Consider the following 18725-nt stretch of genomic DNA (forward strand, 5'->3'; position numbering starts at 1 on the left):
TGAAAATGACATCAAACTTTCGATGGTATATTAAACAAAAAAAGATTAGTAAATACGAAGTTAAAAGTTAGATAAAGGATGTGTGTTAGGGTCCAGCCCTTCCTGATCATTCAATATTGGTCAAAGCAATAACAATAATAAGTGAATTCTCTGAAGTTCTCAACGATCTTTTAAACCTTAATAGATAACTGTAAGTCGGATCTCTTTGATAAAAATAACCAGTTACTTTCTAAAAGAAGACTTCCAGATACTTCTACATTATCTTTCAAAACTGTAATCTACTTTTAACATTTAAAGCTACTTTTCCTATCATGTGATTGAGGCCCGCCAACCAGATGTAGGAAACCCTACTCTATCAACTATCATTAGCTAGCCACGTGAACTAGAGGCCATTGGCCACCATTTTCGTTTCCTTCAAAAAGTTCATGGTATTTTCCCCCTAATGTTTTGTGGATAACTATAATCTTACAATCTAAAAGGATCAACACAGGACATTACCAACGATTAAATCTGTCGGGCAGTTGATCAGTCTTAGGAATAGGAACAAATCAATGTACCCGGGAGCAGAGGTGTAAAGAAGATTAAACAGGTTGGCAAGTTAAGAATAAAGAACAAACAAGAACACATTCAGAAAAAGAATTCACATGTGTTGTGTTTGAAACAGATAAAGAATACAGAGCTAATAATTGTCAGTGAACCCTATTGTTCTATCAGCATGCCCCAACAATAATTGTTAATAACTACTGCATGTACCGTTGTTCAATACTTCAACCACAGGAACAAAGTTGCATGTTGATTAACTCTGCAAACAGAATGTTTGTGTTAGTGATTTTCTTTTTAAAGGAATGGTTGTTAGTGATTGATTGATTGGTCCTGGTCCATGTGTTAAGTATTGATCGAATGCAAAATACATAAGGTGCAAAAACATTGCAGGGATTTTCATATATTAACAGAATTGAAACAGTGATTAACTTACCTCTTTCTAGAGTTCATCGGTACTGGATTGCTTTCCTGTCAAATTGAACAAATATCAAGTCATCCACTGTTGAGTAAAAGCCTCAGTTTCTAATTGAAAGTTTAACTCATACTACTTAACAAGATTCAAATGACAATTGGTACACTTTGAAATAACGTGAGAGACAACAAAACCTTAACTATTTCAGAATATGAATTCACCATATATGCTGATTTGATTCTCATAAACCAAGAAGATCAATGGTTTGAACTATATTGTTATGGAGTAAAACAGCAACGTAGAACCAAAAGAAAGACAGAAATGAAGAATTTGCCCCACCTTCGTCTGGCAAATTGGAAGTCCACAGGGTTAGATTGTCCCTGAGAAGCTGCAAAATGAGGGAACTGTCCTTGTAGGAATCTTCATTGAGACTGCCAAGTTCTGCAATTGCCTCATCAAAGGCGATCTGGGCAAGGTGGCAAGCCCTGAAAGGATACGACGTTATTGAAAGTAATAAAACCAAAGACGAGAAAATAGAACGTGTTAGGAACCACGACTCTCCACAATGGTATGATATTATCACTTTAAACATAAGTTCTCATGGCTTTCCTTTTGATTTCTTTGTGGCTTTTCTTTTGGTTTCTCCAAAAAAACCTCATATTAATGGAGATAGTATTCCTTACTTATAAACCCATGATCAACCTCTTAGTTAGCTAACGTGGGACTACTTTCAATAATCCTTAACAAAACGTTGGAGGATGGTAAACTGCTTCCTTTCCTGGTGCAGCAAAGTCCCTGAAAATTATCTCATAGAATTATGATGAAGCAAGGCTTCCCTCATCAAGACGCAAATTAGTGGTAATTTTATAAAGACCAAACAAGTAAAACGAGTATAAATAGGATTCTTGAACTTTCCCATTTGCTTTGTACTTTCGGAATGGAAGTGACTCCTAGCTAAAAGAAACGTTTTGTTATAGTAATTACCATGTTCAGTAATAAAAGTGAGGGAAAGATGTTAACCTTTCAGGGGAATTCAAAATCTCATAGTAGAAAACAGAGAAGTTGAGAGCCAGGCCAAGTCTTATAGGATGAGTTGGAGGCAAATCAGAGTTAGCAATAGTCGAAGCAGCCTAACATTTAATATCATATTTATGAAATTTTAGAACACAAAAATAGATATAGGAAAAGGAATGAAAAGATAATAAAGAAACACAAAATGCTATTCCGGGAAATACAAGAAACTGACTTAACCTCATAAGCCTTTAATGACTGTTCTGCAACTTGTTTACGCTCATCACCAGATTTAAACTCTGCCAAATACCGACAATAATCTCCTTTCCTGTAGCAGAAGATCGAGAAAAAAAAAATGGTAACAACCATGATAATCATTTGAACGAAAGAATATGGATCGCACCAACATCAATATATAAACTGCAGATTTATGGGATTTATCTTCTAGAGAGAGTATCAAATATAACAAATTTAGAACAAACAATAGATTATTGCAAACAATTAAAACAGTAATTTAGCAATAGCATGAAACGAAAAAAGTAGAGTGAAATCCCCTTAATGAAGCAAATAAGGATTAGAAATCTAACCTATTCGTAATGAACAAACAATATTACCACAACATATATCCAACCGTTCAAAGTTCTGCATACTAAAGATTTCATCATTTCTACGTTTCAGTTAAGATAAAGCATTATGAATCTCACATCTTATGGTAGAATACAGTAGATTCTCCAGCTGATGAACTTGGAAGGAGATGCTGGTCAATATTTGACAATGTGTCACTGCATATTTTAGAGAGCTCATCTTCTACCCGATGCCTATACTCAATTATCCGTTCCACATTCTTCTCATTATGTTTGGTTATCTCCTTCTGTTCAATTGAAGACAAAATGCGCCATGAAGCTCGTCTAGCTCCCATTACATTCCTATAGCCAACAGAAAGCAGATTTCTCTCTTCCACTGTCAATTCCACGTTTAACTTCACAACCTTCTTCATTTCCTCAACCATCTCTGAAGCAAGGAAAGATAATGATTCGAACCATTAGATTCAATATATACAAAAAGATGAAGCGTGAAAATGGTATCACACAACGAACGGCGGAAGAGGTCTTGATTGACCACATTTTCACTCCATCTTTGATCTCCACAAACCAATCAATTTTGAAACCATGAGCATAAACAATTCTCATATAATTATTGCCGCGCTGCGACAAGAACATTGTAAACAGCCAATGAGAAAATGAAAATGCCTTAATGTAACCAGTAATTTCTGAGCCAGATTGATTTTGTAGATTAACGCGCCAAGATGCCCCGACATACAACCAACAAATCCCGATAGTTAAGCTTCATTTGATATAATTATTACGACAGATTCCAACGACCTCTAAATAAAATCGCAAAAGCAAAAAGTGATTAAACACCACGTTAATAGCGGATTTACAGTCTCAAACAATCAAAACAACAGTAATCCCTAAGTTCATTGTAATAATCAATTGAATTAGCAAATAATCCACGAATAACGAAATTAAATTCTACAGATGAACCGTACCTTCATATCTCTCGGCCTGCTCTGCCAATCTAGCATAGTAAACGAGTAGTTCTCTCTCTTTCGCCATCGATTCTCTCTCTCTCTCTCTATTTCTCTCCAAACTGAAACTCAGATTTTAGCTTCGATCTTGCCGCCTGCAGAACTTGGCCTTTGGTGCTCTGTACTCGGCTTGTACTCTAGCCATGGGAGTTGAACAGAATTTTTTATGTACGATCACAGCAAGTTAAAGGGATCTTGAATTTTGAAGGCTCTTTTATTGACACGTTTGAAGTTGGCGCGCATCTAAAGTAAAATCAGCCGTTGGATCAAGTTCATGACAGGAAGGGGCGCGTCGTTGACTGTGAGTTAGGTAACGGCTGGGTGATGTAAGAAAGAATTGGAATGTTTTTGTGGACCCCACTGGAATTGCGTCACAATCGCAAGCTTTGCCGTTCTTTCCTAACCATACAGTTTACCATAATTTTTTTCTTATTCCCTTATTTCACGATTTTTATTAATTTCTGATTTATCAAATTAATTTTCCCTTTCAATTATTATGTGTTTAATATATATTTTTTTAATTCAAACATTTTTCATTTTTCATCATTATTTTCTTAATTTTAAAATGTTTATTTAAGCTTCTATGCTTTCTGTCACATTCAATATTAAATGAAAAAATAATATTTTTTTAAAACGTGATTTCAAGTAAATAAATTAGAAATACAAGTGGGCTCCATCAAGGGTACAAATGACATTTCACCTTTATTTTATTTTTGGGCTAGTTCCAATATTTTGGGTATCTCAATTTCTTCCTCATATATATATATACACACGCATTTACGTTAAAATATATTATGTTAATAAAAATATCTTTAAATTTGTATTTCGTATAAAAATACTTTTTACTTTTATATTAAAAAAAATACCCATAAAATTTTAAAAATAATGTTAATACTATTTACATTTATTTAAAAAATTATAATTCTTGGATAAAAATTGTTTATATATGGAGTTTTTTTATATTAATTAATTTTTATTAATTACAATTTTAATTTTAAAATAATAAAAAATAAATAAAACATCTTTGAATTCGACATTACTGAGCTATGTTTTTTTGTTTTGTGGCCTAACGCGCAAAATTATAACATCCACACATAAATATAATTAATTATAAGCTAACCTTTTCGACAAAAACAATAAATTATTATCCGTTAATCGCTACTTTATGTCCATGTGGCTAATCAATTTGTTGGGTCATTTTTATTCCACCTAATTTCCCTAATTACCATTATACCCCTTTCACATTTTAAATTTTTTTTAATAAAAATTTATGAATTGAAAGAAAATACAATTTTTATTCTAATGTTAATAATATTTAAACTTTTAATTTAGTTTCTATTAAAATTTTAAGTTATTTAACGTTTATTTGAATTCGTAAATTTATCGGGTGTAAAATTAAGTTAATTTTTTTTATAATAATATATTTAGTCAAAGAGTTGAGTAGTGGGAAACTTCCTATTATAATATTTAAATATGGGAAAGACTCAAATTAAATTACTATTAAAGCGTTTAAAAAATACATTAACAATAAAAATTAGACCGATCAAACTCAACTCAATCCAACCTGTATAGTTTGAATTAGTTTATCAGTTTATTTGAGATTTAATTAGTTTATATGTTATTTTAAAATTAGTTTGGGTTCAATTATGTATTAATTTAAAAAATTGCTTAAAATCTAATTATACACATATATTTATTTTAATTTTATGATCATTTTTGTTTTAAGATTAAAATTTAATTTAATATTTAAAAATAAATAAATATATATTTTACAAATTAATATTTAAAATCTTATTAAAAATAAAAATTTAATCCATCTTTCTAAATAATAATGTTTTGTTCAAATTTATTATTATTATTATTTTTTAATCTTGTAGGTTAATATTATCCACACAAAATTAAGATTAGCTTTAACATTTTCGACAAAAACAAGTAATTACATCCACTAATCTACCATAACTTAATTACTATTATACCCCTGACAGACGTTCTAATTTGGTGTAAGGGTAAGGGTGAAATTGTCCATCAGCCATATTCTTCAATTAATTATTACAAGATGTACAAACAAAATCAAACCCCTAATAAATTTTGACTAAAATAGTAAATTTGGTCTTTTTTTGTTATTTTAAGTATTAAATATAAATTCTTAAATCAATAATTTAAATAATATATTTTTATATCACTGGGAATCAAAATTATCTACCAATATAAATAATAAAAAATTTATATTAGGTTATAAATTATTTACGAAGTTTAAATTTAATTTTTTTTCTTAATAAACGCACCTCTTTCAATTGAATTGCTTTCAAGGACCACGTGGATGGCACGATGACAGGGTGGACCCGACTTGATATGTCCCACCACAGTCGTGTTCGTGTATGGCTGTTCGGCCTTTCACGTGTCGCTCGTTTAATCACTAAATTCGAATTAATTGTCCCATAAATTATTATTTCCAAGGCTTTAAATTTTATTAGTTTTTAATTAAAATACCATTCCTTCAATTTCAATCTCTATATTTTTTAATCTTTAATAATGAATTTATTGTTAATTTTTTATATTAAAATTAGCTATTAAAATATATTCACATTACATTAAAAATTATTATTATTGTTTAACAAAATTTATTAAAATAAATTTAACCCATAAACACACAAAAAAAAAAAAAGAGAAATTTAAATAGGAAAATAATATTAATTTCTAAAATTGTTAAAATATTACCCTAGTTCGAATCACTTCCTTTATTTATATTACAATAATTAAGTGAAATAAAATCTATAAAAATTAATTAAGCGAAATTAAAGGGTAAAAAGGGAATAAAAAGCAACAAATTTGAAAAGCAGAAAAAAACAAAAAGAGGCAACAGAAATCGCCGTACGTCTTAATTTGTACGACGGACGGTGACGTCGTTTTGGTTTATTTTTTAATCTATTCCGGTTATTAAAGGTCAGCGCAAAATATGGTTCTTACACGTGGACATATAGGAAGCAGACTGATCGGACGGCAGAGGATGAAAGTTCGAAATGGATGGACCCCACAGATTATGTGGGCCCCGACTGATATTCGACCCATGTGGCATCATAGCCATACAAAACAAATATTCCACGTCATATTGGCTGGCAAAGAAAAAATCAACAGAAAAAAAGTTAAATATGTATGATTAATTTACAAATTTTGTATTTAATTGAATATTAAACTTAATCCCTTATACAATTCTCATAAATAAATTTTATATATTATCAAACCATATAGATTATTTAATATTTTTTTAAAATTATAAAATTTCAATTTAATCGATATTTATTTTATAATAAGGTTGTTGATAGGTTATTTTTTAATTATTTTTGTTTGGAATAAGTGGTTGATTAATTAAATAAATTTTGATGATTAAGTGTCTCTTTGGATTACCTTTTAATTTAATTTAATTTAAGTTTTTATTTAAAAAAATATATTTCAAGTATTTTATAAATAAATATTTAATTATACGGACCAATAGATTTAAAATTGTACTTAAAATACTGGTGACGTCATATTTTTTAAAAATAAATATGGATTTAATTTAAGAAAAAAAAAAGAAAAAAAAATAGAAATATTGTAAAATTAAATTGGATGTAATTAAACAAATAATTTGTAAGGAAAGAAGGGGAAGCCGTGTTCCTTGCGCGTCTCTCTTTCTCTCTCCTCTGTAACTTCGAGAGCTCTTCACGACTGTAACGCCGTCCTCTATAAATTCGTAGCACCCGCCATTCGCTTCCTTCATTTCACACTTTGTTTCCCTCTCCTCTGTTTCTCTCTCTCTCTTCATTTTTGATTTGTGAGTGGAGAGCACTGTGTTCTCCTACTGCTACAACGAAAGCGATTAATCAGATTCATTTTGAGGGTTCAATCGAGGTAAATCTGGAGCAATCCATTGCCAAAAGGTACTCTCCTTTTATCAATTTGATTCTCTTTCGTGCGTTCAATTCAGAAAGATTCCTTTTCATGTTTCAGTTTCCGAAATAAACCTAGGCCGTTCCTTCGATTACTGTTTCTGTTTACCCGATTTAGCTATGTTTTTTTTTTGTTATTGGTGTTGAATTACAGAACGTTATTGTTTGATTCGTGTGGATTTGGGAATGGGATTTGCTTTCTTTTATGGTTTAGGGTTTGGGAGGTTTTCTTATTCGGGTTTGTTTTGTTTTGTTTGTGTGATTAGGTTTTTTTATCTTCGAGAAAAATTTTGTGAAGCTTCTAAGGAGAAGCTGCCTCGTTTACAACTCTGGCCGACACCGAAGTGATTTCGTCTCAATCGCTCTGTAGTATTGGTCCTTTTCGTGGATTTTCTGGTCCATGGGCGTCGTTCGATTGCTGTTTTCTGCTGGTTCGACGTCTTCCAATCGATTACGGCTAATGTCAATCCGATCATTCTTGTTTTGAAAACAAAACTGTATTGATCTATCAACATCGTTAGCGATGTGAGCATTGGAGCCATTAATTAAAGAAAAGTGTTGATAGGGCCAGGCGGAAGGAATAGTTCGTGGGAAAAGGATACTAACAAGAACCGAAACGTAGAACTATCATTCCGATCTGTAGAGATATTTTTATTATTTATCTTTCTAAAATTGAACATATGGCAAAATTCAATTGCTTCTCCGTTCGATCAGGGAAGAAGAAGAAAACCAAGGTATGTCTTCTTTCGCTATTCATATCTTAGTTGCTTGTCAAAAAAAATTCTGGGGGTTTGCTCAATATATATATATATATACACACTTTACTCTATGGTTGCAGGATGGTTTAGAATCGCAAATGCCTGCTGAATTGAATAGTTTGACGAAGACCTTGCAAGTCAGTATCCATCACACTGAGGAATCTTTTCAAGATGGAGAAGCGAAGTCATCGACCATGGACGTTGCAATTCTGTACCCATCTGAGAATAATTCTAAGCTGGATGTTAAGGTAACGAACAATGAGAATCCTGTAGGAGGAGGAGGAGGAGCAGTAGAAGCTGCATATGAAGGGGAAGATGAGCGTGACGACAACTCCATCAAGAGGAACCTTTCTGACTTTGATCTCGCTGCTCAAGACACCAGTGGAGAAGAATTCGAGTTTCGATTTTCTACTTCGTTGGAAAAACAATTTGATAATACCGTCGTTGAAGGTGGAGAAGGGGCTGATGCGATCCAAACTGGACATGTTAGTGATCCTGGAATTGGTAAGGCAGTATGTTGGGCATCGCCTAAACTTAAACGCTCCTGCTCTAATCTGGAAACCAGGGATGTGCTTAGAGATCTATCTCATCAGATGCCCCCTTCAAAGTCTCAGTCTTTTGAGAAACTGCAAGAATTGGCTGACAAAATGTGGAACTATGTCGAGCCGGGCAGTCCGGAATCTATTATGACCCATCGCAGTGCTGATAAAGTGATGTTGAAGAAGCGTTCTTCAAGCCAGATTCTGCCTTCCAGAAGTCGAAGGTTGTGGTGGAAGTTGTTCCTGTGGAGCCATAGAAACCTGCAAAAGCCGTGGACTGCCAAGGCTGCTGCTCCTACTAGCTCTGCTTTCAACCAGCAAGGCGGGTATTGTTCGGATAATCTTGAGCCGAACAGAGCTGTGGGGAAAAGTATGATGGAATCGCCAGGATCATATGCAGAGGAAACCTGGACCAATGACCCGAATAACAGTAAAGTTGAGGATCAGAATCAGGAGAGCTTGTGTAATGGAGTCTCTGGTTTGTGGCCACAAAACCAGTGGGTTGCATTTTCAGCAGAATCATCTTCCCTAAGAAGAGTGGATGAGTGGGTGAAGGATCTTCAAATTGAGCCATGTCTTTCGATCGACAACATTAGAGATGACAACGATGAAGATACTTTCTCTCTGCCATATCCCGAGAGAACTGCAAGTCACACAGCTCGACGTGGAGAACTCAATCTTACAGAAGAGATTTTGCACGCTAATAGCGTCATCCAATCTCTGAATTCTTCCTCGACCGTGGCTCACATCTCTGGTATTGGCTTAAAAGCCATACCCACAATCTCACACCTATCCGGTCTTAGATCCGTCAATTTGTCCGGCAACCTCATAGGTAAGAATTCGTTTTTGTTCAAGTTATATTCTGGTTACTTGTCTTTTCCTTATTGTTCTTGCCACTACTAACATGGCTGCTTGGTTTCCAGTTCACATCAACTCTGGATCACTGCCCAAGGGACTGCACACTCTTAACTTGTCCAGGAACAAGATCAGCGCCATTGAAGGACTCAAAGAATTAACACGTCTTCGAATCCTCGACCTGAGTTACAATCGCATTTCTCGCATAGGACATGGTACTGTTTGGAAAACTTAGCGTAGAATTGTGTCCATTTCTGATTATTATTCTGAGTGTGCAATTTGTTCAACTGCATCATCAGGGCTGTCAAATTGTGCGATTATCAAGGAACTTCATCTCGCTGGCAACAAGATTAGTGATGTCGAGGGACTACATCGACTCTTGAAGCTCACTGTACTCGACCTGAGCTTCAACAAGATTTCAACAACCAAAGCTCTGGGCCAACTTGTAGCCAACTATAACTCTCTTCAAGCTCTTAATCTGTTGGGAAATCCAATTCAAAGCAACGTGAGTGATGAGCAGCTTCGCAAGGCTGTTATTGGCCTTCTTCCAAACCTTGTTTATCTAAACAAGCAGGCCATCAAAGCACAGAGAGCTCGAGAAGCAGTGACCGATAGCATTGCTAAAGCAGCACTAGGAGGGAACAGTAGTTGGAATTCTCGCAGAAGATCATCAAGGAAAACAAGCCAGATGATTGCATCGTCTTCCATTAGTGGGCGGAGGAGCAGCACTGCAAGTGTTGCTGCTGCACACAAAGGCAGGCACAGATCAAAAGCGCCAACCCCACGCCCTTCTTCTCTGGGGTTGGCTTCATCTCGTTAACACTTTGCCCCTTCCGCTGAGATACCACAACAACATTCACCTTTTCTGTTCTGTTTTGTTTTGTGTTCTTCTATTCTCACCTTTTCAGCCATTTCATATTTTGTGTCCTGTTTTTCTCCTTCATAGAACTACGTTTGTCTTGTGGTTTGTGAGTCCCTTTTTTCCTTTTTAGTGATTTGAAGATTGTTTTTCTTGATGGAATAATCATATTACATTGTGATATAAATCTTCCTCCATCAACCCCTTCATAAACTTTGTAATTCCAAATCACTGTGACGATAGGGCATTTTGAAAATAAGTGGATAGCAATCCATCGATCGAGCAACTTTACACCCTATCGGGCAGGGACCTGTTTCGACAATGCGCTCGAAGTGAGAGATGCAGTTGGATTTGGATTGGACGAGCTTGGTCATAGTGTAGGCATGACTTTCGGGCTTTGTCGCGTTTCTTCCTATACTCTTGGTGAGTTTTAAGGGCGTTTCTTCCTATACTCTTGGTGAGTTTTAAGGGCGTTTCTTCCTATACTCTTGGTGAGTTTTAAGGGCGTTTCTTCCTATACTCTTGGTGAGTTTGGCGACGAGAAGTAAACTTTTTAGAATTTAGCAGTTAGGAGTTTCAAATTATTTTAAAATTCATGAACTTTTAGACAATGAAAATGTATATTTAAAATATTGATTAAGCTTTAAAATTTGACTTTGTCATAAACCTATTGAAATAAAACCTAAATAAGCTATCAACTTCTTCAAAAGCATTACGAAGAAGCTGAATAATCTATCAACTTCTGAAGCAAGCATTAGTGCTAAAATAATAATAATAATAATTAAAAAAAGAAAGAAAAAAAAAGAAAAAAAGAGTAAGGTATTAAATATTTCCACATTAGGAAGCAGAGCAGGGAAGAAGAAATGAAATTCCAGAAAGCAGAGATGATTTTAAATGATGAATGGGTACAGCAAACATGAGGAGCTTATTGTTGATCACATTGATTTGATGTATATATATATAATAACAACAACATTTCAGGAACTGCTTAAGAGCCATGAAAATTCTCTAATCAAATCCTACAATTCCCTCTTCTGTGCTCATTTCCATAATTACATGATTTCCTATTTTTGGCCTTACGGCTTCTTCTATATATAATAATATAAAGCTGCTATTGTGGTGTGCTCGTATCATATTTATGTCCTCCCTCCTCCTTCTCCTTCTTTTCTTGTTTCTCTCTCTCTCCCTCCCTCTCTCTCTCTCTCTCTCTCTCTCTCTCTCTTTTTTGTTCTTTTTTTTGTTTCAGAAATTTAGATTTTGCCTCTCCCCAAAGATATGATTATTCCATCCCTCCCAGAGAATGAATGAATATAAATACTTTTCACCTTCAGAACGTATAAATCAGATTGCTTGTCTCTTCAAGAATGGTTTTTGGCAGATCAAGACTCTCTCGTCGTTATTGTCTTCGATTTTTATAACTCGTGCGTCCCACTTAAGCTGTGTAGTTATAGTTCGAGCCGATTCGATAAGTGTGGCCATGTCACGGATTATCACCCAACCCTGGAAAAAGCCACCAACATCAATGAACAATCAATAACACATCTTGCAGGACAATGTGTAAGTTTCTAACCAAGTGCTTTCGGATCATTAGGAGCCGAGCCAGTTTAGAATGACTATCTAATTGCTTATTCTCAACAGGACATAGTTCACTTGAGTATTGGTTTAAGATAGTACCTCTGGACGAAGTAACCGATCAATCTCGCTGAATAAATCGAGCATCGAGCACCTTGGCTTCTTAGTTACTTCAAGGGACAGAAGTCCTGCTGCATGCACCAAATCATATGATCTAGGATACGTTGGAAAGGCCTCGCACCTGAATAGATGAAGCCAACTATAACGTAAGGATACAAGAAACTTCAATTTTTAACTACAGAAACTGTCAGATGAGCTGCACTAGGATTCATAAAAACATGATTTTTCCCGTTCTTTTCCAGCAAGAATTACAAGATTTAGGTGCAAATATTGAAGTTTAGAAGAATACTATTACCAATCGTGCAATACCCCAACGAAGCCTCTATCCATTATCAAGGGAAGATGGTTAGGACCATCTGTTGGCACCACGTTCATGACCCATACAGACTTTCCAGCTTCCAATAATGCAGAATTGAAGCCTCCAAAATGAGCGTTCATGTCTAGCACGTTGCGGAGCATGTTGTATGGGGGTAAAGGATCCTCATCACCGGGTCGTTTTGGATGATCCGAGAAGATTAGTGGCGACAAAAGAGACCAGTAGTTCTTCACTGCCATTTTCCAGCTTATACCATCCTCTGTGAAATCATCCAAACCCAATCCTGAAAACATGTCAACTTGAAACGTAAGCGGGATGTGATCGAATATCAAGTCCAACAAAACTATTCTATTCGAAGAAACGTAAACAACATCATAAATTACCATGTACAGCCAATTCACTCTTGTTTAAGATAGCCCTCGATGGCCAAGTTCTTCGTTCATTAATAGGAACCCAACGACGACTTTTTCTTCCACCGATGCAGGCTTGGAGTGGCCGGTAATATGGAGATTCGATATCATGACCTTTACCACATATTGGAGGAGACGAATCTGGCTTCCTAGATATAAAAAACAGCAGGAATAGACAAAATTAGGATTGCAATCTGACAGATACTCAAACAAGACAGATGAAAAGATTTTAAGAACATTCAATACATGACGTTAATAAATTCGAAGTCGTACCGTGAGCTATAACAATTACTTTTACTAGTTTTCTTCCAGACAACAGTTTCATCTTGTTGAGGCAACATCTTCCAGCACAGATATCCTACAAAATCCTGAATGAAATTCCACCTTTTCTGATTCTCTTTTTTGTGACGAAAAGTCTGAGTATCTGTAATCTGCGATGTCCAGACAAAATACCCCCCTGGCTTCAAAACTCTATCAACCTCAATCAAGTATTTGCCATCTGCCATGGAAAAGGAAAAAGAATTGAAAATTTCCATGTTTTAATATAATCTCTGACAGAATGATGGACAGAATCGACCTCAGGCTGGCACAAGACATATAAACACTTGTGACGTTCTCAAAAACCGGGTTTGTTCTTATTGGATAGACTAACTTCTTGTGTTTTGTGTTATAGCATACAAGGCCATGACTATCTTTCTATGAAGCAGATCAAATAACCATGGAGAATTATAAATAACGCACGAGAATCATACTCCGAAGCTACAAAACTCTAACTTCAAGTATTGGCCATTAACCAAAAGATATACAGTAAACCCGAACTCAACGGAATCTCCTCAGACGTTAGTTCATGCTATACGAGATTGCAAATATTGATTCAACTGTTGCAAGACGACCCTGTTCACGTTCCTACTAAATTTATACAAAAAACTCAGTTTTACTCGTGCCAGTCAACGAGATAGTAAGTTTTTCAAAGTCATTTTCCTTTATTTTACATTACAAATATGGAGGTGATACATAAGTTAATAAACAATAACATCCATCAATATCATACAGCAAAGCTTTAAGTTTACCTTTACTATCCCAGTCAACATCACATCGTGCACAATGAACCATATCATAGGACAGAGATGGATATGGCAACTGTTTCGAAGTAAACGAACCAAGCATTGCAGGAAGACCCCGTTCAAGAGTTAGTTGAACCTGACTGCCTGAAGCCTCATAATTTGCTATGCACATGGTTATGAGATGTTTGGAGAAAAGATGTGCTCCAAAGCTCCCATAACCACACCCTATATCCAGAATGGTTCTTACCTGCAAAATCATTAATCAATTAAACTGATATTATAAAGTTTTAAAATAAATCTGTTTGTCAACGACATAAATTTACACGTGAAGTGGGATCGTTTGCACACATCAGCAGTATATGTGATGAAGAGATACAAAAGAAGGCAGTTGTCAAGATACATACCCCAACTTCTCTGAAATTAGATTCATTTCTCAGCCCAATCATTTCTGCAATTTGGTGAGAGTAATCTTCGACACCATCGAACATTGGAGAGGCAGAACGAAAGGATATTTGTTCTTCTTCAAGCATCATCATTCTGTAAGTTCAGAAGAACAATTAATCAAAGAAATATAATATGAGATTTTCTTTATCATGGATTGATTGACAAACCTTTTGGATAGGCTTCCAGAGGAAAGCACCTCCTGTGCTGTAATTTTCACATTTGTTACCCAGATAACATCCCTTCCGGTCGGCCATCTAAGAGGAATCTTGTAATTCAAGGGAGGTTGGACCAAACAATTCTCCCACGAGCTAGGCTCACAATGTCGATCACAGGCACCATCTTGAATATCGCTCGAATTGAAGCAAGGAACATGATTCTCCAGTTCTGGAGAACAGAATTCGATCTCTTTCAACCTCGAAGCACCAAGGGAAATCTCGCCTATATCCCAAAGGTCTGAAACGAGCTGCTCTTGGAGTCGTCGATAACCATGGAATATTTGAACTTGGGATGAACTCGAAATGGAAAGTGTCCACCAAAAGGAACCAGTAAGGGCCAGAATTATAATCACCACTAAACTTAATTTCAACATTAGCATTATAAATTGCTGTCGACTTCGTGCGTTCAAAGAATCAGAAGCAAAGTCATTCTCAGGGCCTCCATATTTGGATGGGGAATTGTCTGGAAAAAGTACACGAATGGGAAGCCTGGAAGCCAGAGTTCCTCCATGATCTAAAGAAACTCTCTTCTCCATCTCTTCCCTTTCAGTTTTATCTTTCATTTGGGAATCCCATTTATCATCGCCATGACCATGTACCTTAACACCGGACGCACCTCGATGTAAAGGCCTGGACATTGTTGCCGTGGTAACTTCAAAATCAACTGAAAAATCTTCACAATTCAAAGAACACAGAAACGCGATTGAGTTAAATTCGATCCAAAAATTCGCAGTGTAAATTATTTCTCCACAGCGATTGAGTTAAATTCATTATAGCGAAGAAATCGATGAATTAATACTGGCAAAATAAGATGCGAAGATCCAGATTTCATCTTCACTGAAAGCAACACAAACTCGCCAGCATGAAAAAACACTAATAAACAGATTAAGAAAACGACCTAATGTTTTTAAGATCCGAATCTCGAATTCAAAACATCAGATGAAGAACACCAGTAGTAACACAGCCGAACGATTCAAGATCGAGCAAACGAGAAATGGAGGAAAATCAAAACATCTTCCAATTGAAGAGAACAAACCTCAATTAAGAAACAAAACTGAAAAATCAAATTCGAAAGAAAAAACAACAAAGAACACATCAGTAGTTTCCGAAAACAAAAACATCCAAATCAATTCAAACAAAACAGCTCCAAAACCCCTGAAAAGAGATTCACTAGTGACCCGTGACTCCGTGACATGATTATCCAAAACACATTATTTTCATTATCCATCAAACACAAGAACCAATCCAAGCAACTTCATCAAAGCGTATAAAGATTAAACCAAACTCAAAGCAGTATCAGAAAGAACTAGAAGAAGCCACAAAACAGTACCTCCAAGAAAGAGAACAGAATGAAGGAACAAAAAGAAGTTGGCAAAGGCTGTATTAAACAAAGAAGGAAGAACCGACACCCTAGGCCGCCATTGTCGTCTTCTTTTACCTTACAGAATTGATTTTCCACTCTCTCTCTAACCCTCCATTGATGGAAACGGAAGCGCTTCGCTTAAAACCAGAAGGGAAGAGAGAGAGAGAGAGAGAGAGAGAGAGAGAGAGAGAGAGAGAGAGAGGAGCAGACTGTGGTGAGTTGGGAGAAGGGGAAATGGAGATTTTGTACAGATCCAATCACGACAAGCAGCGAAACCTCTCGTGAAAAAATTAAAATTAAATAAATAAATTAAATAAATCGGAAATATACAGTAATTAAAATATTATTAAAATTTTCAGAAATCAAATAATTTAATTAGTTTCTTTAATTAAGATTTTATAAATTAATTAAACTAAAATTAAAATATCACTTTCGAGCTGTAACTCCGCGTCCATATTGAATTTAAGTGCTTTGCAGTCAAATCAAAAAAAGAAAATAATAATAATAATAATAAATAAATAAATAAATTTTAAATAATTATGTTTTTAATTAAGTATACTTAAGAGTGAGCTTCAATAATTAATCAAATTAATACGCTACATTTATTATTTTTCCCTTTTTGTATCCTTTTAATTACGTATGCGTTTTTAGCTAAGCTAGCTAGTTTTTAAAAAAATGTTTTATCTAATTTTAGACATATTTTTAAATCCATGTAATTTTGAGAAAATCAGAATTTAGTTTAAAAAATTAAAAAAGAAACAAATAAACAAATAAATATTTTAATGTTATTGGTTCGATATATATATATATATATATTTTTTTTTGCGGTAAAACTGTTAAAAAAAGTTACCAATTAAGAACAGTTATTTACTGTTATTGCTCTTATTTTGGATTTAATTGACAAGACACGTACCAAAAATCCATTATCTCATACGCCCACCATATATTTATTTTATATAAATAAATAAATTAATTAAATTATTTAAGGATAAACATGAGATAGCTCCACTTCCATCGTTTTTTTGTTTCCCTTACGTTCTATTAAATTAATTTTTTTTTATGATATTAAATTAAATAATTTCGAGAAATCAAATAAACCTCGTCAAAAAGTAATTTCAATATAACCGTCCATCGCTAAAGTACTTATAGTTGTAGCGGATTATCCCTCTTCCTATTAAAAAATTATAATAAAATAAAATGGTCAAATAATTTCAAGTACTGAATGTTCTCGATCTGAAAGAAGATGGAACGAATATTTGTTGAACGGCTAAAGATTGAATGAAATGTTGACATGACTTACATGCTCGTTGAAGTATATTTCGGGCTCGTAGCACTCCCTATAGTATTATGAAATAATTATTTATAATTAATTTTACATGAATGGGAATATTATGAATTTGTTTTTTATTTATTTGTATATAAATGTATAAATTAGGAAAATAAAAATTAAAATTGGCGGTAGATTTTAAAACAGGGAAAAAGGATCTAGCGTGGATTTTTGTGACAGAGGCGCGCGGCTATTAATGGCAAACCTAGCTCTGCTACCACTTCCACTTAAATTGCACCCTAATTATACGCAATAATTATCTCTCTAAATTTCCAATTAATTTCATTTCAATTATTTATTTAAATTTAAATTATAAATTTATTGGTTTAACTTTCAAATTTATTAAAATTCATGATTTACCATACATAAAATTAATATATATATATATATATATATATAAAATAAATTATAGATTAAATAAAATTGATTGTTTATTTATTTATTTGTATATAAATGTTATACTAATTAAGCAATGAATTAAAAGTTTAAAATATTTATTAGAGATTTAATTAATATAAATTTTTTAAAATGAAAGGGTGTGAAAAAATGGCAGGTTGTTATGGGAAGTTATTTAATGCTTTTTCAAATTTTCAATACGTTGAATTTTATTCATAAAAAGTCAACTGAGATTGAATTTTAATTAATTAATTAATTAATATAATGTAAAATAGGTAATTAGTTCATTGATTTTGGTGATTAGTTTGGAATTTCAGACTTTTAAACCAAATGTATTATCTTATGAGGATTTATTTATTTTTTATTTTAGCTAAATAAATTATTAACAAAATATTATAATTCAATAAAATGTATAAGGACATAATTTTTAAAGAGGCTGACGTAGAAAGGGCGTAGGGACCAGTGGACGCGTATGGGATATGTCGGTGGGATGACGTGGCACGTCTGCTGAGGTGGTCCTGGAAGAGCACTGCCGTGGAAGGGGTTTTGTTATTGGGAATTATGGAATGAGAGTGAGCTGGCAGTGTGTTGGTGGACGAAACGCGGGGATCGGATTCTGTAATTTTTACTATTTACCATATGGGGAAGTGTTTTTCGAACAACTTTACTTTTACTTTTACTTTTTTATGTTCTATGCTTTCAAAAAGTGTTTTTTTTATGACGCTTGCATTTATTGAATTTTTTAAAAATTGTATTCAATTAGGTTGACTTTCTAAGTCAACTCTCCCTAATTCAACGATAAAAAATGTTTAAGGTTCGAGTTTGTAGGTTTATGTATTGTTGAACAGATAAAATAATATAATGATTGATCTGTGTCAACTATTTAAGTAAATCAATTTGTCTATACGAGAATTAGAGATGTCCACGGTGTTGGATGATGAAAGTCCCACATCGGCTAATTTAGGAAATGATCATGGGTTTATAAGTGAGGAATACTAACTTCATTG

General features: G+C 34.1%; 3 protein-coding genes across 5 annotated transcripts; 1 reads left to right on the top strand and 2 right to left on the bottom strand.

Annotated features, from left to right (window-relative positions):
• Nucleotides 1-601: 601 nt before the first annotated feature.
• LOC111480761 (14-3-3 protein 7-like) lies at nucleotides 602-3733 on the bottom strand. Of its 2 annotated transcripts, XM_023125928.1 has the most exons (7): nucleotides 3516-3732; nucleotides 2671-2977; nucleotides 2207-2294; nucleotides 1976-2085; nucleotides 1295-1440; nucleotides 977-1011; nucleotides 602-802 (listed from the first exon to the last, which is right to left on the bottom strand). In XM_023125928.1, exons 1-6 carry the CDS (start codon nucleotides 3580-3582, stop codon nucleotides 983-985), a joined length of 747 nt encoding a protein of 248 aa, XP_022981696.1. In that variant the 5' UTR covers nucleotides 3583-3732; the 3' UTR covers nucleotides 602-802; nucleotides 977-982. The 2 variants fall into 2 exon arrangements, with proteins under 2 accessions (XP_022981696.1, XP_022981697.1); XM_023125929.1 differs by having other exon boundaries at nucleotides 602-1011; nucleotides 3516-3733.
• A 3545-nt stretch (nucleotides 3734-7278) lies between these two features.
• On the top strand, nucleotides 7279-10678 carry LOC111480488. The gene is made up of 5 exons (XM_023125557.1): nucleotides 7279-7471; nucleotides 7747-8214; nucleotides 8319-9609; nucleotides 9701-9847; nucleotides 9932-10678. Exons 2-5 carry the CDS (start codon nucleotides 8161-8163, stop codon nucleotides 10450-10452), a joined length of 2013 nt encoding a protein of 670 aa, XP_022981325.1. The 5' UTR covers nucleotides 7279-7471; nucleotides 7747-8160; the 3' UTR covers nucleotides 10453-10678.
• Nucleotides 10679-11397: 719 nt separating this feature from the next.
• On the bottom strand, nucleotides 11398-16189 carry LOC111480752 (probable pectin methyltransferase QUA2). Of its 2 annotated transcripts, none has more exons than XM_023125916.1 (9): nucleotides 15963-16189; nucleotides 14585-15305; nucleotides 14378-14510; nucleotides 13980-14220; nucleotides 13183-13408; nucleotides 12883-13058; nucleotides 12479-12782; nucleotides 12166-12304; nucleotides 11398-11991 (listed from the first exon to the last, which is right to left on the bottom strand). In XM_023125916.1, the coding sequence occupies exons 2-9, from the start codon at nucleotides 15268-15270 to the stop codon at nucleotides 11833-11835; spliced, it is 2064 nt and encodes a 687-aa protein (XP_022981684.1). In that variant the 5' UTR covers nucleotides 15271-15305; nucleotides 15963-16189; the 3' UTR covers nucleotides 11398-11832. The 2 variants fall into 2 exon arrangements, with proteins under 2 accessions (XP_022981684.1, XP_022981683.1); XM_023125915.1 differs by having other exon boundaries at nucleotides 14585-15296; nucleotides 15963-16188.
• Nucleotides 16190-18725: the final 2536 nt, after the last annotated feature.

The sequence above is a fragment of the Cucurbita maxima genome, unplaced genomic scaffold (genome assembly GCF_002738345.1).
Source record: "Cucurbita maxima cultivar Rimu unplaced genomic scaffold, Cmax_1.0 Cma_Scf00006, whole genome shotgun sequence".
NCBI lineage: Eukaryota > Viridiplantae > Streptophyta > Magnoliopsida > Cucurbitales > Cucurbitaceae > Cucurbita > Cucurbita maxima.